This window comes from Mustela lutreola, chromosome 8 (assembly GCF_030435805.1).
Source record: "Mustela lutreola isolate mMusLut2 chromosome 8, mMusLut2.pri, whole genome shotgun sequence".
NCBI lineage: Eukaryota > Metazoa > Chordata > Mammalia > Carnivora > Mustelidae > Mustela > Mustela lutreola.
The window spans coordinates 137,905,035-137,925,531 of NC_081297.1; the positions used below are offsets into that span (position 1 = coordinate 137,905,035).

The window sequence follows — 20,497 nt, forward strand, 5'->3', positions numbered from 1 at the left end:
AGCAGGCAGAGAGAGAGAAGGAGGAAGCAGGCTCCCTGCTGAGCAGAGAGCCCAATGCGGGGCTCTATCCCAGGACCCTGGGATCATGACCTGAGCCGAAGGCAGAGGCTTTAACCCACTGAGCCACCCAGGTGCCCCTCAGCACTGTCCTGTTTTGCTGTGTGATTCTGGGCAAGCAGTAAGCGACTGAATCCATCTGATCCTTAATTTTCTAACATGTAGAACAGATTCATATTCACCCTGGGAGACTTCTGTAAGGACTGAATGCCACGCTTGGCACACACACCGTTCCCACCCAATCTGCCTGCTAAGGCCACAGCATCCTTTGCGGTCCTGGCCCCAGCTTGCTTCCTGTCAATCTCGGAAAGCGATCAGTACATTCTGGGCAGATGTTTTTGGAGCACTGATGTGGTCCCTGCTGCCTGCCCCGCAGTTTGCTGTTCCTAACTTGCTCCTTCCCACTCTCCAGAGGCATATACAAGGAAGGAGGGGTGGTTTCAACAGGACTGGGGAGAAGGGCGGCAAGGGTGCTTGCGGGCTGAGGAATGACGTCAGGGCAGAAGATGAGGAAGGAAGAGTCCTGATACTCGGACCTCCTACAGGATCCCTCAAGACAGACTGCATCACACCCTCCAGCTCTCTTAGGTCCCTACACTTCCTTCCATTGCAACACTTAGCGCGCTGTCCGGGAAGTCTCTGTTTAATGGTTGCTTCTTACTAGACTGTGACTTCCTGAGGGCAGGAACCACGGCTTAGCCCCAGGGCTCCAGGAGCTCACACAGACCCAAAGACTAGACCCTCTGCTTGCCACTTCCTGACCATCACCCACTGTTCCCAGCCAAGGCTTCCTTCTCTGAAAGCCTCCTGACAACTCAAGGATGAGAACACAGCTTCCTAGCTTCTCTCCCATTCTCCCTTCTCTTGCTCGTCTCCGAAGAGTTTGTGCTCCTGGTGAAAGAATAAAAAGATGTTCCTTTGGGTCCTTGTCTTTTTATTTAAGATTCAGCCAGCGAAGGCTGAGTCATCAAGCTTTAGGACTGAAAGATAAAAAATGAAGGGTCTTTGAAACACAAAGACGGAGGTAAAGTCAAGTGTGTTTCTATGGCGCACTCAAGGGGCCTCGTGGAGAACAGGGCCAGAAATGATGGCCTCCATTTTATCGAGAATGTAACAGACCGAGAGAAGGTAAGTGGTTTACACAAGTCCTTCAGCTGGTAAGAGCTAGAACTGTCGTTAGAATTTACGGGATTGCTTAGCTCCAAAAGCCTATATGCTTCTTCCCTGTCCGTGAAACCATTTTCCCCTTAGTTATTCTCTTAACCAATCTCCGCTTCGCCTAAAGTTCTTTGCTGACACCCAGGACAGGCTAGATGCCCAAGGCTAGTGAGCGCCTCTGTGGTGGGGTGTGGGAGGCTGTCTGCTCCTACAGATGGAACTTTATGCTCGCCAAGAATGAGCTGTGTGTTACCAGATGTGTTTCTTTGCCATTTGTATTTCTCATGTAACTGGAAATGTAATCAAATATTCTTTGAATTAGGTGAATGCAAAAAGAGAGTTCTATTTCTGTGGAAGGCCAGTCAAAGCTTTGGAACAACTCAATAAAAGGAAGTCCCTTTAAAAAATGGCTATCAGGGGCGCCCGGGTGGCTCAGCAGGTTAAGCATCTGTCTTCGGCTCGGGTCATAATCTCAGGGTCCTGGGATCAAGCCTCACATGGGGGAGGGTGTCTCTGCTCAGCGGGGAGCCTGCTTCCCCACCTCTCTCTGCCTGCTGCTCTGCCTACTTGTGATTTCTCTGTCAAATAAATAAAATCTTTAAAAAAAATGGCTGTCAGATTAGGTATGGGTGAGAAGCTATACAGGAACGGGAAAATGCAAAATCCAGGACTGTCCTCGACCTGCTTTGTAAAAGTCCTTAAGTTCTTGCTCAACCTTCAAAGAAATGGATTGGGAGAACCACAGAAGATGGATAAGGGGAGATGTCTATGCAGGATAATACAGCATGATCGGCAAACAGAAAAACGACAACAAACTTGGCACTGGCTGAACAGACAAGCAAATGAAGGTTAACCTATTTTTAGGATTCTCCCCTCAACTGACATGTTCAAGCAGCTGACCCAGTGCAGATGCCCTGTGTGACCCACAGGCGGGCTTCTTAGCTTGGCTGCCCTTTGGAGCACATGTGTGAGCTGATGGAGAGCAGGGTTCAGAGAACATCTATATGCTCCCCAGAGAGGAATAGAGGAACCAGCAAATAGGAGCTCCTCTCTAACTGTTGAATACAGTGGAGAACATAAAGGATGAGAGGAGGCAGAAAGAAATAAGCAAGAAAATGAGGAAGATGTGCTTTTACTTGGAATGTGAGGCCCAGGTTGGCCCAGAAGGACCTACAGATACCCTGTATTGCTAAACCAGGCTCTCAGGCTTCATGGCAATGTCCAGAACCCAATATGATCCGAAGGGTGGAACTTGGTCCTGCCAGTCTCTCTCCTTCCTCCCTGAACCTTCTCCCCACCTTTCTATATTGGCTGTATTTCAGGGTTCTGTGTAAGATTTTGTTAGATATCCGTGCGTGAAATGACTTCCAGATTCTTTTTTAGGTTTATCTAGAAAGATAGGAGTTCACTTGATTTGACTCTGTCTTCCTGGTTTTGCTATTTTAAAGTCCTCTACTTAAATACAGAAGAGACTGCCAAAAGGAGTTCCCAAGTTAGTTTGCTGGATAGGTTCAAATAATAGTGAGTAAGCGATCACTGAGCAATGTCAAGAGTGGCGTAGCCTCCTGCCACGTCAACATCTCAGCTCTATGGGACTGGTGACTTTGTCTGTTTCATTTCCCACAGCATTACTAGGGCCTGCAACCGTGCCTGGCATAGAGGAACTTCTCAGCAAATGCACGAGTGCACTAGTATGTCTGGGATGGGCCAAGGTAACATACTTCCGCTTGCACGTTCTGGCGAACTTTGTTGGTGTTCATAAAATGTCTGAGTTGAAAGCTCACAGATGACATCTCCTCTGTTTTATGGTGTCTTGCCTTTTCCTTTTGCTGGCTGCAAATTTAGAGGCTCTCAGACACCAAGCGCAACGCACTGTCTTTAATGAAACTCCTACTGATCCTGCTAAGAACAAACAGGTGCCTAGGACACCTGCCAAGGTCCTCCGTACTCCTGAATTTATTTTTATTGTGGTAAGAGATCCATAAAATTTACCATTTGAACCATTTTCAAGTGTAGAGTTCAAGGCCACTAAGTGCATTCACATTGCTAGGCAATCATCACCACCATCCATTTCCAGGCCTCTTTCAACATCTTGTATGGATATCTATACTCACAAACTCCATGTCTTCCCCTCAACTCAGCCCCTGGCAATCATTGTTCCACTTCTTTCATCTATGAATTCAACTACTCTAAGTGTCTCATACAAGTGAGACCATCTTGTGCTTGGCTCGTATCACTTAGCGTATCCTCAAGGTTCATCCATCCTGTAGCACATGTGACAGTTTCCTTCCTTTTTAAGGACTCCCAAGGTCTTTAGTCACACTTACTTTTACAGAATTTTTATGTTTTGTTTTTTTGTTTTTTTTTTTTTGCATGAAAATAAGACTTGAGAGTTTGGAATTCTTCTGTGCTCTTACATGGTCAAGAAATGTCACCTAACAAAAGCAAAAATGAACTTTTGGGACTTCATCAATATCAAAAGCTTCTGCACAGCAGAAGGAAACAGTCAACAAAACAAAGAGGCAACCCATGGAATGGGAGAAGATATTTGCAACTGACAGTACAGACAAAAGGTTGATATCCAGGATCTATAAAGAACTTCTCAAACTCAACACACACAAAACAGATAATCATATCAAAAAATGGGCAGAAGATATGAACAGACACTTCTCCAATGAAGACATACAGATGGCTATCAGACACATGAAAAAATGTTCATCATCACTAGCCATCAGGGAGATTCAAATTAAAACCACATTGAGATACCACCTTACACCATTAGAATGGCCACAATCAACAAGACAGGAAACAATATGTGTTGGAGGGGATGTGGAGAAAGGGGAACCCTCGTACACTGTTGGTGGGAATGCAAGTTGGTGCAGCCACTTTGGAGAACAGTGTGGAGATTCCTCAAGAATCTAAAAATAGAGCTTCCCTATGACTCTGAAATTACACTACTGGGTATTTACCCCAAAGATACAGATGTAGTGAAAAGAAGGGCCATCTGTACCCCAATATTTATAGCAGCAATGGCCACGGTCGCCAAACTGTAGAAAGAACCAAGATACCCTTCAACAGATGAATGGATAAGGAAGATGTGGTCCATATACACTATGGAGTATTATGCCTCTGTCAGAAAGGACGAATACCCAACTTTTTGTATCAATATGGATGGGACTGGAAGAGATTATGCTGAGTGAAATAAGTCAAGCAGAAAGAGTCAGTTAATCAGATGGTTTCACTTATTTGTGGAGCATAACAAATAACATGGAGGATATGGGGAGATGGAGAGGAGAAGGGAGTTGAGGGATATTGGAAGGGGTGGTCAACGATGAGAGACTATGGACTCTGAAAAACAACCTGAGGGTTTTGAAGGGGCGGGGAGTGGGAGTTTGGGGGAGTCAGGTGGTGGGTATTAGGGAAGGCACGTATTGCATAGAGCACTGGGTGTCCTGCAAAAACAATGAATACTGTCACGCTGAAAAGAAATTAAAAAAAAAGAAGAAGAAGAAGAAGAAATGTCACCTAGGGGGCGCCTGGGTGGCTCAGTGGGTTAAGCCTCTCTACCTTTGGCTCAGGTCATGATCTCAGGGTCCTGGGACTGGGCCCCATGTCAGGCTCTCTGCTCGGTGGGGAGCCTGCTTCCCCGCCTCTCTCTGCAGGCTGCTCAGTCTACTTGTGTCTCTTACTCTCTGTCAAATAAATAAATAAAACCTTTTAAAAAAAATGTCATCTGTTATGAGGACATGGGCATTGCCTGTGTGTTGTCATCTGCCCCCTGACAGCTGAATGTGGAGTGCTTTCTCCTGAAACTCACCCACTTCTCAATTTTTGACCAATGACTTCTAATCCCTAGTTTGCAAAATACATACTACTTCGAGTTTACAAGATAGCGCCCACGTGTTGCTCCAACTTGATTGAAACCACTGACACGTCTTTCAAGAGGATTGGAGATTTCCTATGGGTGGATTGGAGACTTCCTACGGATTGACTGGGACTTGATAGAACCACTCTTCCAGTCGGTGAGGGTGAAATTATTTGTGGTCTTAATTTTCACTTCCCAGATTAGCAAAGAGGTTGTATATCTTTTCTAGTGTTTACTGCCCGTTTCTTTACAATTTGGTAAAATGACTATATCTTTTATAAATTTTTCTTATTAATTAGTAAGAGTTATCTGTATATTTCATTTACTAGTCCTTTGTCAGTTATATATGCTGTAAATGTCTTTTTCTTTTCTCTTTTTGATGCTACTTTGATGGAAGTTATTAATTTCAATGTGGTTGAATTTACTGATCTTTTCATTTATGATCTATGCTTTTGTCATCTTATTGAATAATGCCTTCCTAATTCTGAAGTCACAGGCCCGTTATTTAATTTTTTTAAAATAAAAGTTTAATTTGGCTTGTCACATTTAAGTCTCTAATCCATCAGAATTAATTTTGTGCATGGTATGAGATAGGGATTAATTTTCATTCTTCCTCATGGATAATCAGATGCCCTAGTAGCATTTGTGGACGATTACATCCTTTCTCCAATGGCCAGCAAGTCACCTCTTTATCTACCACATTTCCATATATGTGTGGGTGTTCTTGGACTCTTCGTTCTTTTTTACTAATTCATTAGCACATCCCTAAACAAATGCTCAGCAAAATTTTGCTGTAGGTTTTCAGTGGATACTATTTATGAGCTTTTGTCATAAATGAATATTTAATTTTATCAAAAAACTTTCTTGCATCTATTTACATGATTACACGGTGTTTCTCCTTTAATCTATTAACATGCTGAATGATACTTGTGGATTTTTCAATGTTAAATCACTCTTGTCTTTCCTGGAATAAACCCAAGTTGGCCATGATGTATTATCTATTTTATACATGGCTGAACTCAGTTTGCTAATATTTTGCTTAAGGTTTTTGGAAACCTCTCATGAGTGAGAGAAGCCTGCAGTTTTCTTTTCTTGTGCTCCCTGTGTCTGATTTTGGTATTGAGGATATCCTGGCCTCACTGAAATGGTTTGAAAAGTGTTCCTCTTTTTCTATTCTCTGCAAATTTTCCTAAAATTTGAATTATTTTTTGATTAAAAAATTGGTAGCACTTATCTCGACTTCTCATTGAGGGATACTGTGTACTTTGTAAGAAGGTTTAATGGCTAGAAGATAGCCAGGGTTTACATTTTTTCCTTGGATCAGTTTTGGTAAATTATACATATTTAGGATTTTATTCATTTCATGCAAGCTCTCAAAATTTTGACATAATCTTATTTACAGCATCCTCTTACTGTTTCCTCTAATTGTGCTTTATCTACTAGATTAAAAACTCCATAACCTAAGAAACTTTTGTTTGCTTTAGTTTCTGCTATATTCCTCAAACTCAGAAAGATGACTGGCTCAAATGCATTTAGGGAATGAGTCCATGAATCTGCATTTATGGTTCCATATTCATTTACTAGTGAGTTTTTCTGCTATTTTTCAGTGAGTCCTGCCACTGCTTTGCCTAGTCCATTGGCTCCTTTCTAAGAGCAAACTTCTGACTTTGTTGAATAATTTGCTGATCAGCTTCTCCTTCTTACCCTCTTTATGCCCTGTCTCTTAATTTTTGAATTTGCCCTAATGTTCTTTACATATCATCTTAAGTTATAGACTTGGCTTACTAATTTTCTGCCTTTCTTCTTTTTAATATGAAATTTAAGGCTACAAATTTCTTCATATATTTGTACCATCTCACTAATTTTGACATGTATTATTTTTATTTTCATTCAGTTCTAAGTAGGTCTCAGTTTCAAAGGTGATTTCCACTTAAACCATGAGTAATTTAGAAGTATGTTCTCAATGTTAATCAAATATATTTTTTAAAAATCTTATTACTACTAATTTAATTATACTGTATTCAGATACATATATTATATGAGCATATAATATATATACTATAAGGCATATATTTTATAAAAATATAAAAAATAATATGTAAACATATATCAAAAATATTATATATATTATATGGAGAACATATATTTTACACATATATATGATAAATTTTATATATATCTCATATTCTTTGAAACATACTGAGATTTGCTTTATGGTCCAGAACATGGTTACTTATAAACAATGTCTCATATGAGCTTAAGAAGGATGTATATTCTCTGTTATGTACCAGGTTCCTTATTTGCCCAGTAAATCAAGATTTTTAACTGTGTAGCTCAAATATTCCATATTTTTAATCAACTTTCTTGGGTTGCTTGATCTCCTGATATTTGAAAAGGATACACTAAAATATTCTACTATGATAGATAGTAGGTTGTTGATTTATCTCTGGAGTTCTTGTATCTCTCGGTGTATCTCTTATACCTCTCTTGTATCTCTTTTAATTTTTAAATTGTGACCATCTCAATACTAAATTAAATACATCTCCTACTAAATTATATATTTATTGCCTACCACTGCTTTGTCTGATACCAAAAGAGCTATTCCAGTTCTCTTTCTCCATCATCTGTCAAACTGCTCAGGCCGTCATGTGTTAGGTATGTCTTTCATAAAGAGAATATGCTGTATACTCACTCCTCTTCAGTCGGACAACGTGTCTGTTCCTCCCTCAACTTAGTCTGCTTATTTGATTGATATATTTAGACTTATTTCTATCATCTGATTTCTTGCTTTCTTTTTTTCCCCTCTTTTTCCTATGCTGCCATTTTCTTCTTGCATTCTTCTTCTCCAACCCCCCCCCCCCAACAAATGATGAAGATATTTTGGTTGTTTTGGATTTTCTTACTCCACTCACCATCTCTACCCACCCTGGATTTATAATTTCTGTGTTTTTTTTTTTTCTCAATTCTTTTAGAGCTGAAGCTTGAAAGGTTAGACGTGTGTAACCATCTTAGCATTGAAATTATCTCACCAACAAAACAGATTCCAGAATACTTTAATTCCAATCACGTCCCTCCTGAGTTATGTTGATGTCATCGTCTGATAGTTTAAGTTGAACTGTTTGAAGCCCACAGTTATATATTACTACTACTACTACTACTACTGCTGCTGCTGTTTAGAGATTGTTAGGCATTCCTACATATTTCTAATTTGTTTGTTCTGCATTCCTTCTTGGAATCATGATTCTATGGAATCATATTCCTTATTCCTGAAAATAAATCCTTGAGCAGTTTCTTTGCAAAGGTATGTTTGTGGTAAATCCTCTTTGCTTTTGCTCCTCTGAATAATCTTTTCTCGTATTTTGCTAGGTATACTGTGTATTGTTGTTGTCACCCAGCACAGTTTAAGGTGTTACTTGTATTCTTCTGGCTTCTGTTGCTGCTGCTAAGAACTCTCATCTGACACATGGAATGTCTTCATAGAGAATCTGTTGTTTTTTTTTTCTCTCTCTGGTTGGTCATTTACTTATTTCCATAGAACAGGAATATTTTTTATTTTTTTAAATTAACATATAATGTATTATTTATTTCAGGGGTACAGGTCTGTGATTCATCAGTTTTACACATTTCATTCTCTCTGGTTATTTAAAAAAATCACTTGAGGCTGCTGCAGTCTTACTCCTATAGGTCTAAGTATAGCCTTCTCTTTTTAAACTGCTTGTACGTATGGATACCTTTTAATAGTTCTGGAAATAGTTCTATTCACTATAAAGATGCCTCACTTCCGGTGGCTCAGTGGGTTAAAGCCTCTGGCTTTGGCTTGGGTCATGATCCCAGGGTCCTAGGATCAAGCCCCGCATCAGGCTCTCTGCTCAGCAGGGAGCCTGCTTCCCTTCCTCTCTCTCTCTGCCTGCCTCTCTGCCTACTTGTGATCTCTGTCTGTCAAATAAATAAATAAAATCTTTAAAAAAAAAAAGATGACTTACTTCCAATTTTCTCTATTATTTCCTTCTGGCAGTCTAATTAGACACATTCCCAATATCTCAACGTCTCTCTCAGTTTTTCTCTTTTTCCTTGTGCGCTGGATTCTAGATAATTTCTTCAGCTCTCTCTTCTAGTTCAGTAATTCTCTCTTTAGCTGACTCTAATTTACTGCTTAACATATCCATTATATCTGCAATTTCAATAATTACATTTTTCACTTCTAAAAGTACTATTTGATCCAAATAGGTCTACTTGCCTTTGAGAATCTCTTGTTCCTCCATCCTTTTAATTCTCTTTTATTTCTTACACAGAATAAAAATATTTGTTTTCTATCTGACGAGTCTAATACCTGAAGTCTTTGAAATTTAATTCTACAGTTTATGCCCTTTCTCATGGTGGCTTATTTCCCTGTGTGTTTAGGGATTACTGAATGAGAACTCATTTTTCTTGAAACTTGACCTAAATAATTCATTGAAGTCTTTCTTATTTTTGAGAGTATTCTTCTAGATCAGATTTCTGTTTATTTCTGCCAGGTGCCTGGCACATGTTCATTTTTCTTCTATTTCTTCCCATACATAGAACTTCAGCCCACCAAATAATATGAACACAGGCTTGAAATTAGAAGTTCTCAAGGGAATTTCTCTCTTATTTTACCTAAAGCCAAGGATAAGATGTATAACAGTCTCTATCATCTTCTCCTATGGATATTTTTACACTTGTTATCTACTGAGGATATCACTTTTCCTGGATCCTAACTTTTGGTAAGTGTCTTCTAATTTGTCTCTCTTGGGGCTGAGACCCAAATTCCCATGCATTGCCTTTCAATAGAATGGCTATACATATGGTTTGCCTGACTTTAATTTAGGCCTAATGTCCCAGTGTCACTAATAATAGCATTCCTTTGTTTGAATTATATAGTAAATTATATAGTTACCTACTTTCAAGCCAGGCCTCTAGTTCCCAAGGGTCTGCAAATACCCAGCAAATGTCAGATCCAGTTGCTTTTTGCTTATCCTTCTGGATCCATACTTTGTCATTGTTTCTGGCCTCTGCTTACTTCATTGACTTTATAGACCGATCGACTATGTTTTCAAATCATTAAGAAAAAATTTTTATCCCATACTTTTTGGTGTTATACAGGGTTGATTTTTATTTTCCTCACTTTTAAGCTTCTAGTTCATGACAGTCTTGGAAATATTCCTGAGTATGTCATAGATTTTTCTTATGCCTAAGAAATACAGGACATAGCAAAGGAACTACATAAATGTTGATTGAAAGAATCAGTGATGGAGGTACTTCTGTTCTAAACACTTTCTAATAGTTTGTAATGACCTTCAAGTTCAGTAAAAAAAAAAAAAAAAAAGAAAAAGAAAAACAAAAAAACAAAAAAAAGTTCTTTCTTTTTGACTACGTTTCACTCCTGGGAAGGTGTGAACTTTAGACTGTTCATTACAACAGTTTATATTTGTGAAAATCTGAAAACAACTAAAGTAACAGGAATGCCTCGGTAACAGAAGAGTACAAAATTCTATGTGTATTAGGTCCATAAATATTTGGCAACACACACATGTGGACATGGCCAGAAGCTTCTTGGAAAAGACAGATTTATTAGGAAAGCAAGGTTTGGGTTCCTTTTTCCTCTTAAAAACTTGAAACGATTGTTACTGCAGTGTCACGTGGGCAATGGCTATACATTTGAAATGATGTCAGCTCCCTATGTTGCGTGTGCTGACTTCCTGTCTGACACAGCCAGAAAGGCAAACGCACTTGCTGTCAGACAGGCCTGGGTTCAAGTCCTTGTTCTGTCACTTACCAGTGGAGGTCAGTTCCTCACTCCTCTCACTGTAGGCAGAAAATTCTGACACACACTTTAACTCGGGGCTCAGCCAACAGGATACTAGCATCAAGGACTCCGGCTTTCCTTGCAAGCACCAAGACTTCCTCTCCCACTTGGCTTTGCCATGGGAATGAGCAGGCTGGCCTGCTCCTGGGACATGGCAGATACTGGAGGAGGGCCCAGGTGTCCCAGCCATCAACCACTGGATCTAAAGCTGACCGCAGACACTTGGTTAAGCCAGTGAAAATCAGATAGCCAGCCAGCCTACCTACAGACTCCTCAGCTACATAAATGGTGGTTGACTGAAGCCACTCCTAGGGCAGCTTGTTCTGCATCATTAACTAGGGCAGCAGAGAACTCGTACACACTGTCTTCTTCATTGTGGGGGGTGGGGCCCAAAGGCCATCAAATATGGGTCCTCCCGATGGGACAGGGGGGCCACCAAATGGGGGCCACCTGATCAGGGGGGTGACTGGGGGCACGGGCGGTTAAAGGATTCACCAGAGGTGGAACAAAGGAGATAGAAGTTTCCTGAATACACTTTGGGGAGCGGCTGGCAGGTAGGACGCAGAGCAGAGGCTGTCTGCCGGGGGGGGAGGGGGGGGGGCAGCAGTGGGGGCTGTAGTCAAGCGGGAAGATGAGGAGCTACAGGGACGTACCGAACTCTCCTTCTTTGGTACCTGGGTCCAGGTTTCAGTACCCATTGGTCAGCTAGGGCTTACGGATATTCTGAGGTGGGTCACCTAATGGCCTGTCTGTATTCAGCCGGGGGGCTGCAGGGAGGCACTGTGGGCCCTTCTATCTTACTCAGGTTTCCATGGTTCGAGCCGGTTACTTCTGGGCCCTACCACTATGGTACCTACAGACCAAAGATGAAGGCTTTTTGCCACCGTCACTGCTGCGTGAGGTGGACTGAGAAGTCACTGCTGTATGAGGTGGACTGAGACATGCGGACTGGTGCCTTCCCCCACTGGCGGCCACAGCACCCCGGAGGCGTGCTCACGTGCCTTTCCTCACCAGTCTCTTTCCTCTGGCCACGAATGACTTAAACGTAGGAAGGATGTGATTCTATCTGTGACACCTGGCACAGAGGAGTTCCTCCAGAACTGTTTTCGTTTGAATTAAATGACTGAATTTGGGGAGCTGATAAGAACCCACACAGCCAGCGGCAGGTGGCAAGGGTAACCAGGCAGGTTGGTTCTTATGCAGGGAGGCCTCATGCTTTCCAGAAAGCCCACACAAGAAGGACAAAGAAAAAAAGGAGAGAGGCACATTCTTTCTGCTCTTCTACGCCCTTATCTCTCTCAGCACACAGCACACAAAACTCAGAACCATTCGTTCTGCAGAAGCGTCCTCCCCAGCAGGCTTCGGGCCACACTCACATGCGCGGGACCCCTCCTCCTCCGAGGGGCTGCCCCGCCCCCACGGCAGCCTGGCCCCGCCCCACGGCAGCCTGGCCCCGCCCCCACGGCAGCCTGGCCCCGCCCCCACGGCAGCCTGGCCTTCCTCTACCTTCAGATCTGACACATCCCTGTAGCACTGCTCAGAGCGGGTGTGGTCCGACAGCTGCACGTTCCAGAAGCAGGGGAGCTGATACACGAGGAAGGGGTTCTGTTTAATGACAGCGTTGAAAATATCCTGGGGGAGAAAAGCCAGACAGCGACAAGAGTCAGACGGGTCTCACCTACGATGCCAGCTCTCGAGGTACAGAGCAGCTCCTGGGCAAGGGACTCTCCTGAACCTCCCGCTCAGGACCCACGCTGGCTTGCACGGTGGGCATTCTCCTGGCATCTCCCACCCCTAGACCCAAGCAGCTGTGTTTGGACAGAGACAGGGGAATGTCCCACACTGACTCGAGACCCATGGGCTCCACTGGTCCCCAGAAGGCAAGTGGATGTGGGAGCAGACAGCGAGTGTCTTTTCCCCCACCCCGAGCCGGCAGATGTTAAATGAAGTCACTTTTCTGCCCCTCTTCCCACCTTATCGAGGAGCCCTGTGTCATCCATCCCAAGCCTCCAGGAGAGGAAACTGCATGATGACAAGTGGCTCTGCTCATTCAGGGGCTGAGACAAATTACAGATTCTGTTTTAGCAGCACTTCCTGGGGCTTCTCGCGGACTCAATGATGGATGCACCTTGTTTTCCTGTAGGCCACGGTGCCCGACTCCACACTCCCCACCTCCAGATCCAACTCCGACTTTTCTAGGGAGGCTTTCCTTCTTTTGGGCTTTTCTCCAAGCTCTCGCTGCACCAGGCCGTACTTATTAACTAGCTGCTGACAGGTGGTGCCGGGAGGTGAATTATGTGCCTTCGCAGGAGGAGATACCTGGATAAACTATCCTCATTGGACAGGAACATGCAGTTGCTAGCTTTCGGGGACACACTTGAGTCACTGTGACCTGACTTAAAATACGATGACGGAGGACAGTTTTCCCCTCAGGTTAAAAACAGCTACCTGGGTAATTTTTAACTCATGCATTATACCGGATCTCATGTTTGAAAAAGGAAATTAGTTTCTGGCTGCTTCGGAAATACTGAATAACAATGCCAATAATAATAATAATAATAATAATAATAATAATAATAATAATAATAAAATAAATAAGAGCAAAGTAACCCTGTAGAGTTTCTTGCTTCCTCTGCATTAGAAAACTTGGCAAAAATACGGTGAATCAGACCATTGAACACGGAGGAAAAACATGGGAGTGGGCTTGCTTTTTGGGTGAACAGGAAAGGGTAAAGATGCAGAGGACCCAGAGAAGTGTTGTCTCCATTTCAACATGGCCTGCTACACCACAGGGAATGCCAAGTCTAAATGTGTGACCCTGGCAGGGCCAAGGTCAGAGGCTTGGGCACCCACACTTCCCAGCAAAAATGAGACATGGGACTTTGATGAATGGTCTGGTGGAGCGCATGGATTTTTCCGATTGCCTAGATTAGAAGCCAGTTATTTCAGCCAGGAATTTAGATTTGTCCCTTCCATTTAAATGCGCGGGTGATAGCACAGGTTCTCAAGAAAAGGTGTTGCTGTAGAAGTGAGAAAAGCAAAATGAAATCTTGTCTGGGAAATAAGCTGTGGTTTTCTGGGGTCCTAAGTAGCAGGAGCTACACACCCCGCACCCAGATGGAGAGAGCGACCTCCTCTTAGCATATCTGACTGTCATTTACTTACTGGTCTGCTTCAATAAACTGAGCTCTCTGAGGCCAAGGACTGTATCCTTCATCATCTCTGCAATCCTAGTTCTGAACATCGTCCCTCACACTTAGAGCATGTAGTGAAAGGCTGCCGAATGGACAGATGACTTCACAGACAAACTTGGCTGTTGACTTAGGCAAGCACCAGGCAGATCGAACCCAGGGCACGGTCACATAATGGGTGGGAAAATTGTCCAGACCCAACAACTTTCAGGCTTCTTTGAGAAACAGTACAAGGCTGCTTAGGAATAACTCTACCTTCTAGGCTGGCCACTCACCTGGTCAGCTAAGGAGGTGGACAACATGCCCATGAGCTCCCTCTCTGCAGTCAGCCGCCACATCTGCTCCCACTTCATCTTCCGCAGCTTGTCCAGAAGTAGCAGGATCACTCCTGGGCAACAGCAGAGGATGGAAGAGGGAAAAGCAACGGTGAGACACAGAGCCAGGCACATGCTGTCCACGGTCTGGAAGTGAACACAGCTGGGTTCCATCCCAGGCTCTGGGAGGGACGCGTTCTCTCTGCAATATCCTCACTGGACAGAGAACGTTACAGCGGCCTCAAAGGCTGTTGCAAACACTAAGTGAGATGGACAAAACAGCCTAGCACTTTCTGGAGATGGGATGGTGGGGATAGTTGCGCAACCATGCGAATGTACTTACTGCTTCTGAACTGAACACATAAAGGTGGTTAAAAGGGTATAATTACAATTATGTCATGCTATTTGGCCACACTCATTTTAAAAAGAGCATAATATTGCACCTGCGATGTACTCCATTCCCTATAAGCATTAGGTTCCTTCCTACTTTTCTTTTTCCCCCAGAGATAGGACAACCTTCCTAGATTTAGTTGAAGGAAGCTGTTTGTACAATCTGCACCCGTTTATCTTTATAGATAAAGAGCAGCTCTCCTGCAATTTTATTCTAGGTAAGTCTGGCCAATTGACTTTGCATTTATTGACAAGCCATACACGCTTGTTCCAGCGCTCCTGACTTCCAAAGTCTTCTCTGGTCCCCACAACCAACACAGGTGTAAGCTACGGTGAAGGCAGTGCTGACGCTGATGAGCTCCATTTTTGTTTTGTTTTTTTTAGTTTTCATGGGGAGGGACCTGGGCGCTGTGTAGCGAGAGAAATTGTCATTGTATACCTTTCTGTTATTTTTTTTAAATATTAGAAAAAAATCTGAAATTTATGACTCAGGCAAAAATTAACTAGTGACAGTCTAAAAAGGAAAGCAGATTTTGGCTTTGCTGGATGACTCAGAAGCATGGTCACTCCCAGGGCAGTCGGAACCTGCAGAGAGTGCCCAGAGCAGGGAACACGAGGAGCCAGGAGAATTTCCCTGCAGGCCACTGCAGTTAATTTGGTGGATGGAACTGTAGCACCCATGGGCCCCCGAATCAATCCTACCCAGTATGCTTAGCTCAGCAGAATGGCCGGTGAAGAAAACTCCAGGAGATGACGAATGATCTTAGTTGATACCTGGTACATATATCGCTAACATTTTTGGAAAGAATCTGAACCCCCAAATCCCACATAAATGTCAACTCTGAGGCTTTTTTAAAAAACCGATTCCAGTGGTACGTATGTGAAGAAAAAAATAAAGTCACCATTTCATCCAAGTGGTTTGGTCCAGTAAAACTGAAATTAAAAAACAAAAACAAAAACAAAAAATGTACATGATAATGGTCAGCCTGGGGTAATACGCAGATCTAAACCCATAAGTCAAAAGCTCAAATTACCTTTTTTGCATATCTCCTTTGCGGTTTGCTAGGTTCTGCCCATGTCTTTTCACTCAATGCTCACAACATCACTACAGGCTGGATGTCATCATCCTTATTTTGTAGGTAGGGAAACTGAGGGGTTGATTCAGACACTTGAACAATTCACAGTATCAAAGAAGCTCTAGCAGATTCGAACTCAGAGTTGGCTGGCTCTAAAGCCACTGCTTCTTCATCTACACAAGAGATCCCAGAGCCCCAGCACTGGAGTCCTGTGACTCAGGCCAAGACTTTTTCCTTTCGTGACTTTTGGTTTCTGTATGTGTAAAGTAAGGAAAATGCTACTTGCCCTGTGCAACTCAGAAAGCGGTTATGCCCCTCAGGGGTAGGCTAGCAAATATCTGATTACAGGCTCTCCAAGGGGAAAAAATTAAAACTTGATTGGTAGCATTTGCTGATTCCCATAGAATAAATACTCCCACCATGGCTGATTTCAAGCTACGTATGTGATGTCCCGAACACCCAGTTGGGAAGAAATGCACACAATTGACGTGTCTTCCCCCCACCCCCACCAACACCCCAAGTCAGTGCCAGCTAGCTCTAGCACACCACTGACTTTGTTCACAGAAGCAGTTTTAGAAATAATGAAATTCACCATAAGCTCGCTACTTGCTTCTTTCTGGGACAAAGAAAAGAAAATAAAAATTTACGAAGTTACATAGCAAGAGAACACAGTGAGGTATTCAAGAATATCTATCCCAGTCAAACACATAAGAGAATTTCCTTAAATCTCACTGCAGAAACTAAATCTAATTAGGTTGGGGAGATGCTCTCATACACAGAGAAAATGGGGAGAGGGTGGAAGCCATACGCAGTGATGGAAGGGATTAATGCACATTCTGGAGTCCCTAGAGATGTCGATAGATCTATCAGTCTCAGGGGACTGAACTGAGAATTGATGCCTTTAAATGGTGTTAAGGCTTGGCAAGTCCTCTGTGGCCGATGTGACCCCACCCTGCGTGCCAGACTCCTTGAACAGAGGTGGGTGTCTAGAACAGGAGCCTAAATGCAGAAACACAGGCTTATTCTCCTGGTCCCCCAGCCTTTTCCGTTGTGTGATGTTAATTTTTAAAAAATTTATTTATTAGACAGAGATCACAAGTAGGCAGAGAGGCAGGCGGGGGGTGGGGAGCAGGCTCCCCGCTGAGCAGAGAGCCCGATGCGGGGCTCCATCCCAGAACCCTGGGATCATGACCTGAGCTGAAGGCCAAGGCTTTAACCCACTCAACCACCCAGGCACCCCTGTGATGTTAATTTTTTAAAAGCATGAACTCTTCCAAAACAACAGAAAATTCTTGAAACTAAAATGACAAATACCCACCACTCCAGTCTAATAAATGAGAAATACACTGCCACATTTGCTGTGAATAATACAACATGACAGATAAATCAAAAGCTCCTTCATCTTACTCGGGCTCTCCCTTTCCCAAGGGTAACCACTACCCCGAGGTGGCTGGGTTTCCCTTCCACGCATGCGTTTAGTTTTATTCTCTACGCATGTATTAATCAACAAGCTATGGGGCTTTGTCTCAGAGTGTCTCCCTTACATTCTAATTTCTCCTCTCACCCAATTTTATGTCTTTAAGACTTAAAAGCAGGTGAAAATTTCAATATCTAGTCTATTCGTTGCCATCACTTTACTCATTGTATGAAGAGACCACAGGTTATTTATGTATTTCCCGACCCAACGACATTTTGGCTGCTTTCTGGGTTTCTCCTATTATAAGCAATGCTGCAGTAGACATCCTAATCCTGACCTATGGGGCGCACGTCTGAGAAGTTAGCTGGGGTCCAGTCTCCAAAGCTGTAAGGATTGCCATGTTGGGGGTGCTGTTTGCCCTAAAACATCTCGAACTTCTCCGTCGTCCTCCTCTCTTACGTTGAGACCATCATGGTGTCCTACGGATTCCACATGTGAGCGGCTTCTGCGTCTCTTCCTCTACTGAACCATCCAGTAATTTATTGAGCACCTACGCTGTGTCAACAACGGAAATAGACTTGTGTGTGTTACTCATCCCTACTTTTCCCGATTTCATGGGTTTCATTCAAAATATTAATTCAACTGGATGGAGAACATTCAGTCTTGGCCAGACCCAGCCACAAAAGACACGCAAGCCATCGCGATTCAGGTGCACACTGAGGACAAGCACTGTTCATTTAGGGAACGCGGAGGGAGGCCTCAGTAGCCAGGATCCAGGGCGAGGACCAGGTCAGGCAGACGAGGTAGGGACATCTGAAGACAAAGGCAGAGCAGCAGGACGGCGCATGCGGGAACTGGGGTGTGTGATGGTGGGATGGCTGAACTAGAGCTCTTTGGGGCAAATGTCAGGAGGCGATCCCGAGCAAGTGAACAGGGGATGCATCAGGAAGGGCTCGTAGCTCTCAAAAAGAGATGCTTTCCAAGCATTTTCGTGTCACTTCTTACACAGAAAATGATGTCCTTCTAACTTACTTGTGACTGGAAGGGCTCATTCAGAGGGTCTGGCTGCTCCGGGTCCCATTCAGGGGCCCCCACGGCTGAAGGGATCACCATTTTGGCACATCTGTCACCCACATATGCCACACAGGTTAGAAAGTCCTGCCCAGGGCACCTGGGAGCTACTGAAGGATTTTGAGCAAGAGAGGGACCACAGTGGAATCTGTTTCAGAAAAGCCAACCTAAAATGGTGCTCAGGTCGCTTCACAGGCTCAGAGGCCTCTCAGATCTCAGGCAGTCTAAAGAACAAGTGGTAATTCCTTAGCCGGGCATAGCAGGCCCATCTTGCCACGATTTACCGTTTTTCTTTCCAACAGACCATTCCTTCCAGCAAAACTGGCATGATGGCATCTTGCCATTTCACTAGGTCTTTCTCTGCAAACTTGACGAGCGAATACGCAGTTTGGTTTTCTCTTTAGAATCCCAGAAGGTTGGCTAAATATATTACTGTCCATTCCCTGAGTCAATTAGAATCCCAAACGAAACAAAAAACTCATGAGAAGCAGATTACAAAGCTTATGAACTCCACTGCCAGCTTCCGCATTCAAGAGCTTCCACATTTATCCTCTTCTGACTCCATAACATCTTAGAAAGGAGACAGGCTGCTCATTATCATCGCTTTTGGACAGCTGTGGGAAGTGAGGTGCTAAGAAGGTGACTCTTCAGGGTCACGGTTAGTGCCTTTTCCCAGACTGGGCGGGGAAAGGGTCTTCATCCTTCAATTTTAGAACATGAAGGCTGCATCCTCCCTGTGCCAGTAGGGTCTATGGGATATATGTCTCAATGCCTTTTTTTGTTTTTTAAGATTTTATTTTTAAGTTATCTATATACCCAATGCAGGGCTTGAACATATAACCCCAAAACCAAGAGTTGCATGCTCTACTGATTGAGTCAACCAGGTGCCCTGTCTTGATGTTTTGAAGGGCTGCCTCGTGGTAAGCATGAGTGCCAAACGTGGATTTGGCCAATGCAGGCCAACAGGAACTGATGGGAAACAGGGCTCCCAGGACCTACCACCTGGTCAGATGTGGACTTCTCTTGACATATCCAATAAACCAGTGGGGCCCCTGTCTGGTCTCTCATCATGCATTCAGAAGTTATTTCTTCTAGAATTCATGTACAATTGTGTTTTGAGGACCTCCTATTACTCACTGGGTTAGCTGGTGATGTCATGATTTGTAAAATACAGTCCTTGCTCTTATGGAGCAAGACCTAATGGGGAAGGGAGGGGGTAACCCAGAAAATACAAACACTGTGACAGGGTAAGAAGCACCGGAGCTGGGGCGCCTGGGTGGCTCAGTGGGTTAAGCCTCTGCCTTCGGCTCAGGTCATGGTCCCGGGGTCCTGGGATCGAGTCCCACATTGGGCTCTCTGCTGAGCGGGGAGCCTGCTTCCCCCACCCCCCCGCCTGCCTCTCTGCCTACCTGTGATCTCTGTCTGTTAAATAAATTAAAAAAAAAAAAAAAAAAAAAAAAAAAGAAGCACAGGAGCTGGTACGGAATCAGGCTGTGATTGAGTGTGGTGGGAAGCATTAGGGAAAAGCTTCCTGAAATAAATGGTGTCCGACCTGAAAGCTAAAGGGTGCAGAGTATCACCTACGTGAAGGTCGGGTCAGACAGGCGCATCCCGCCAGGGCTGTGCACATCTATCAGGCAGAGAAGATTTGCCAACACGTCTGAACAGCACACCTTAAAAGGTAATGACTCATTTCCCCCTCTTCGCCCAAAAGATGAAAATTAAAAAGTGGCCACATAAAATTGTCTAGCACAGGTGAAAATGTTTGTCTTTGCTCATAAATCTGTAATTAACCACAGGTTATTTGTACAATAAATGTCCCCACATCCTCGTGCTGAGGCCGTAGAACAGATTCTGGGAAGACAGGTGTTTCTGTAACCATCACAGAAGTGGAAGCTGTATTTAACGTGGATACCCCAAGTTTTTCCACGTGGACTTGAAAACAGAAGCTCTGTTTTCTCTCACCAGCAATATCTCTTGAGAAAAGTCATCAGGATTCTGAGCCCCAGTTCCTTCTCTGTAATTTGGGGACAATCCCACATTAACTTCAACATGATCACGAGGACTCTATTTTTATTATTTTTAAAAGATTTTATTTTTCTATTTGACAGAGAGAGAGTGAGAGAGCTCAAGC

At 43.6% G+C, this 20,497-nt stretch overlaps 1 protein-coding gene across 6 annotated transcripts in view; it reads right to left on the reverse strand.

The window, feature by feature from the left end:
* Window positions 1–20,497, reverse strand: part of LARGE1 (LARGE xylosyl- and glucuronyltransferase 1) — a 526,862-nt gene that overhangs the window by 69,376 nt on the left and 436,989 nt on the right. For all 6 annotated transcript variants that reach the window (XM_059186798.1, XM_059186795.1, XM_059186796.1 and 3 more), the window contains 2 exons: window positions 14,371–14,483; window positions 12,411–12,536 (listed from right to left, as the gene is read on the reverse strand). In XM_059186798.1, coding sequence (XP_059042781.1) covers window positions 12,411–12,536; window positions 14,371–14,483 — 239 coding nt within the window. The remainder of the gene's footprint in view (window positions 1–12,410; window positions 12,537–14,370; window positions 14,484–20,497) is intronic.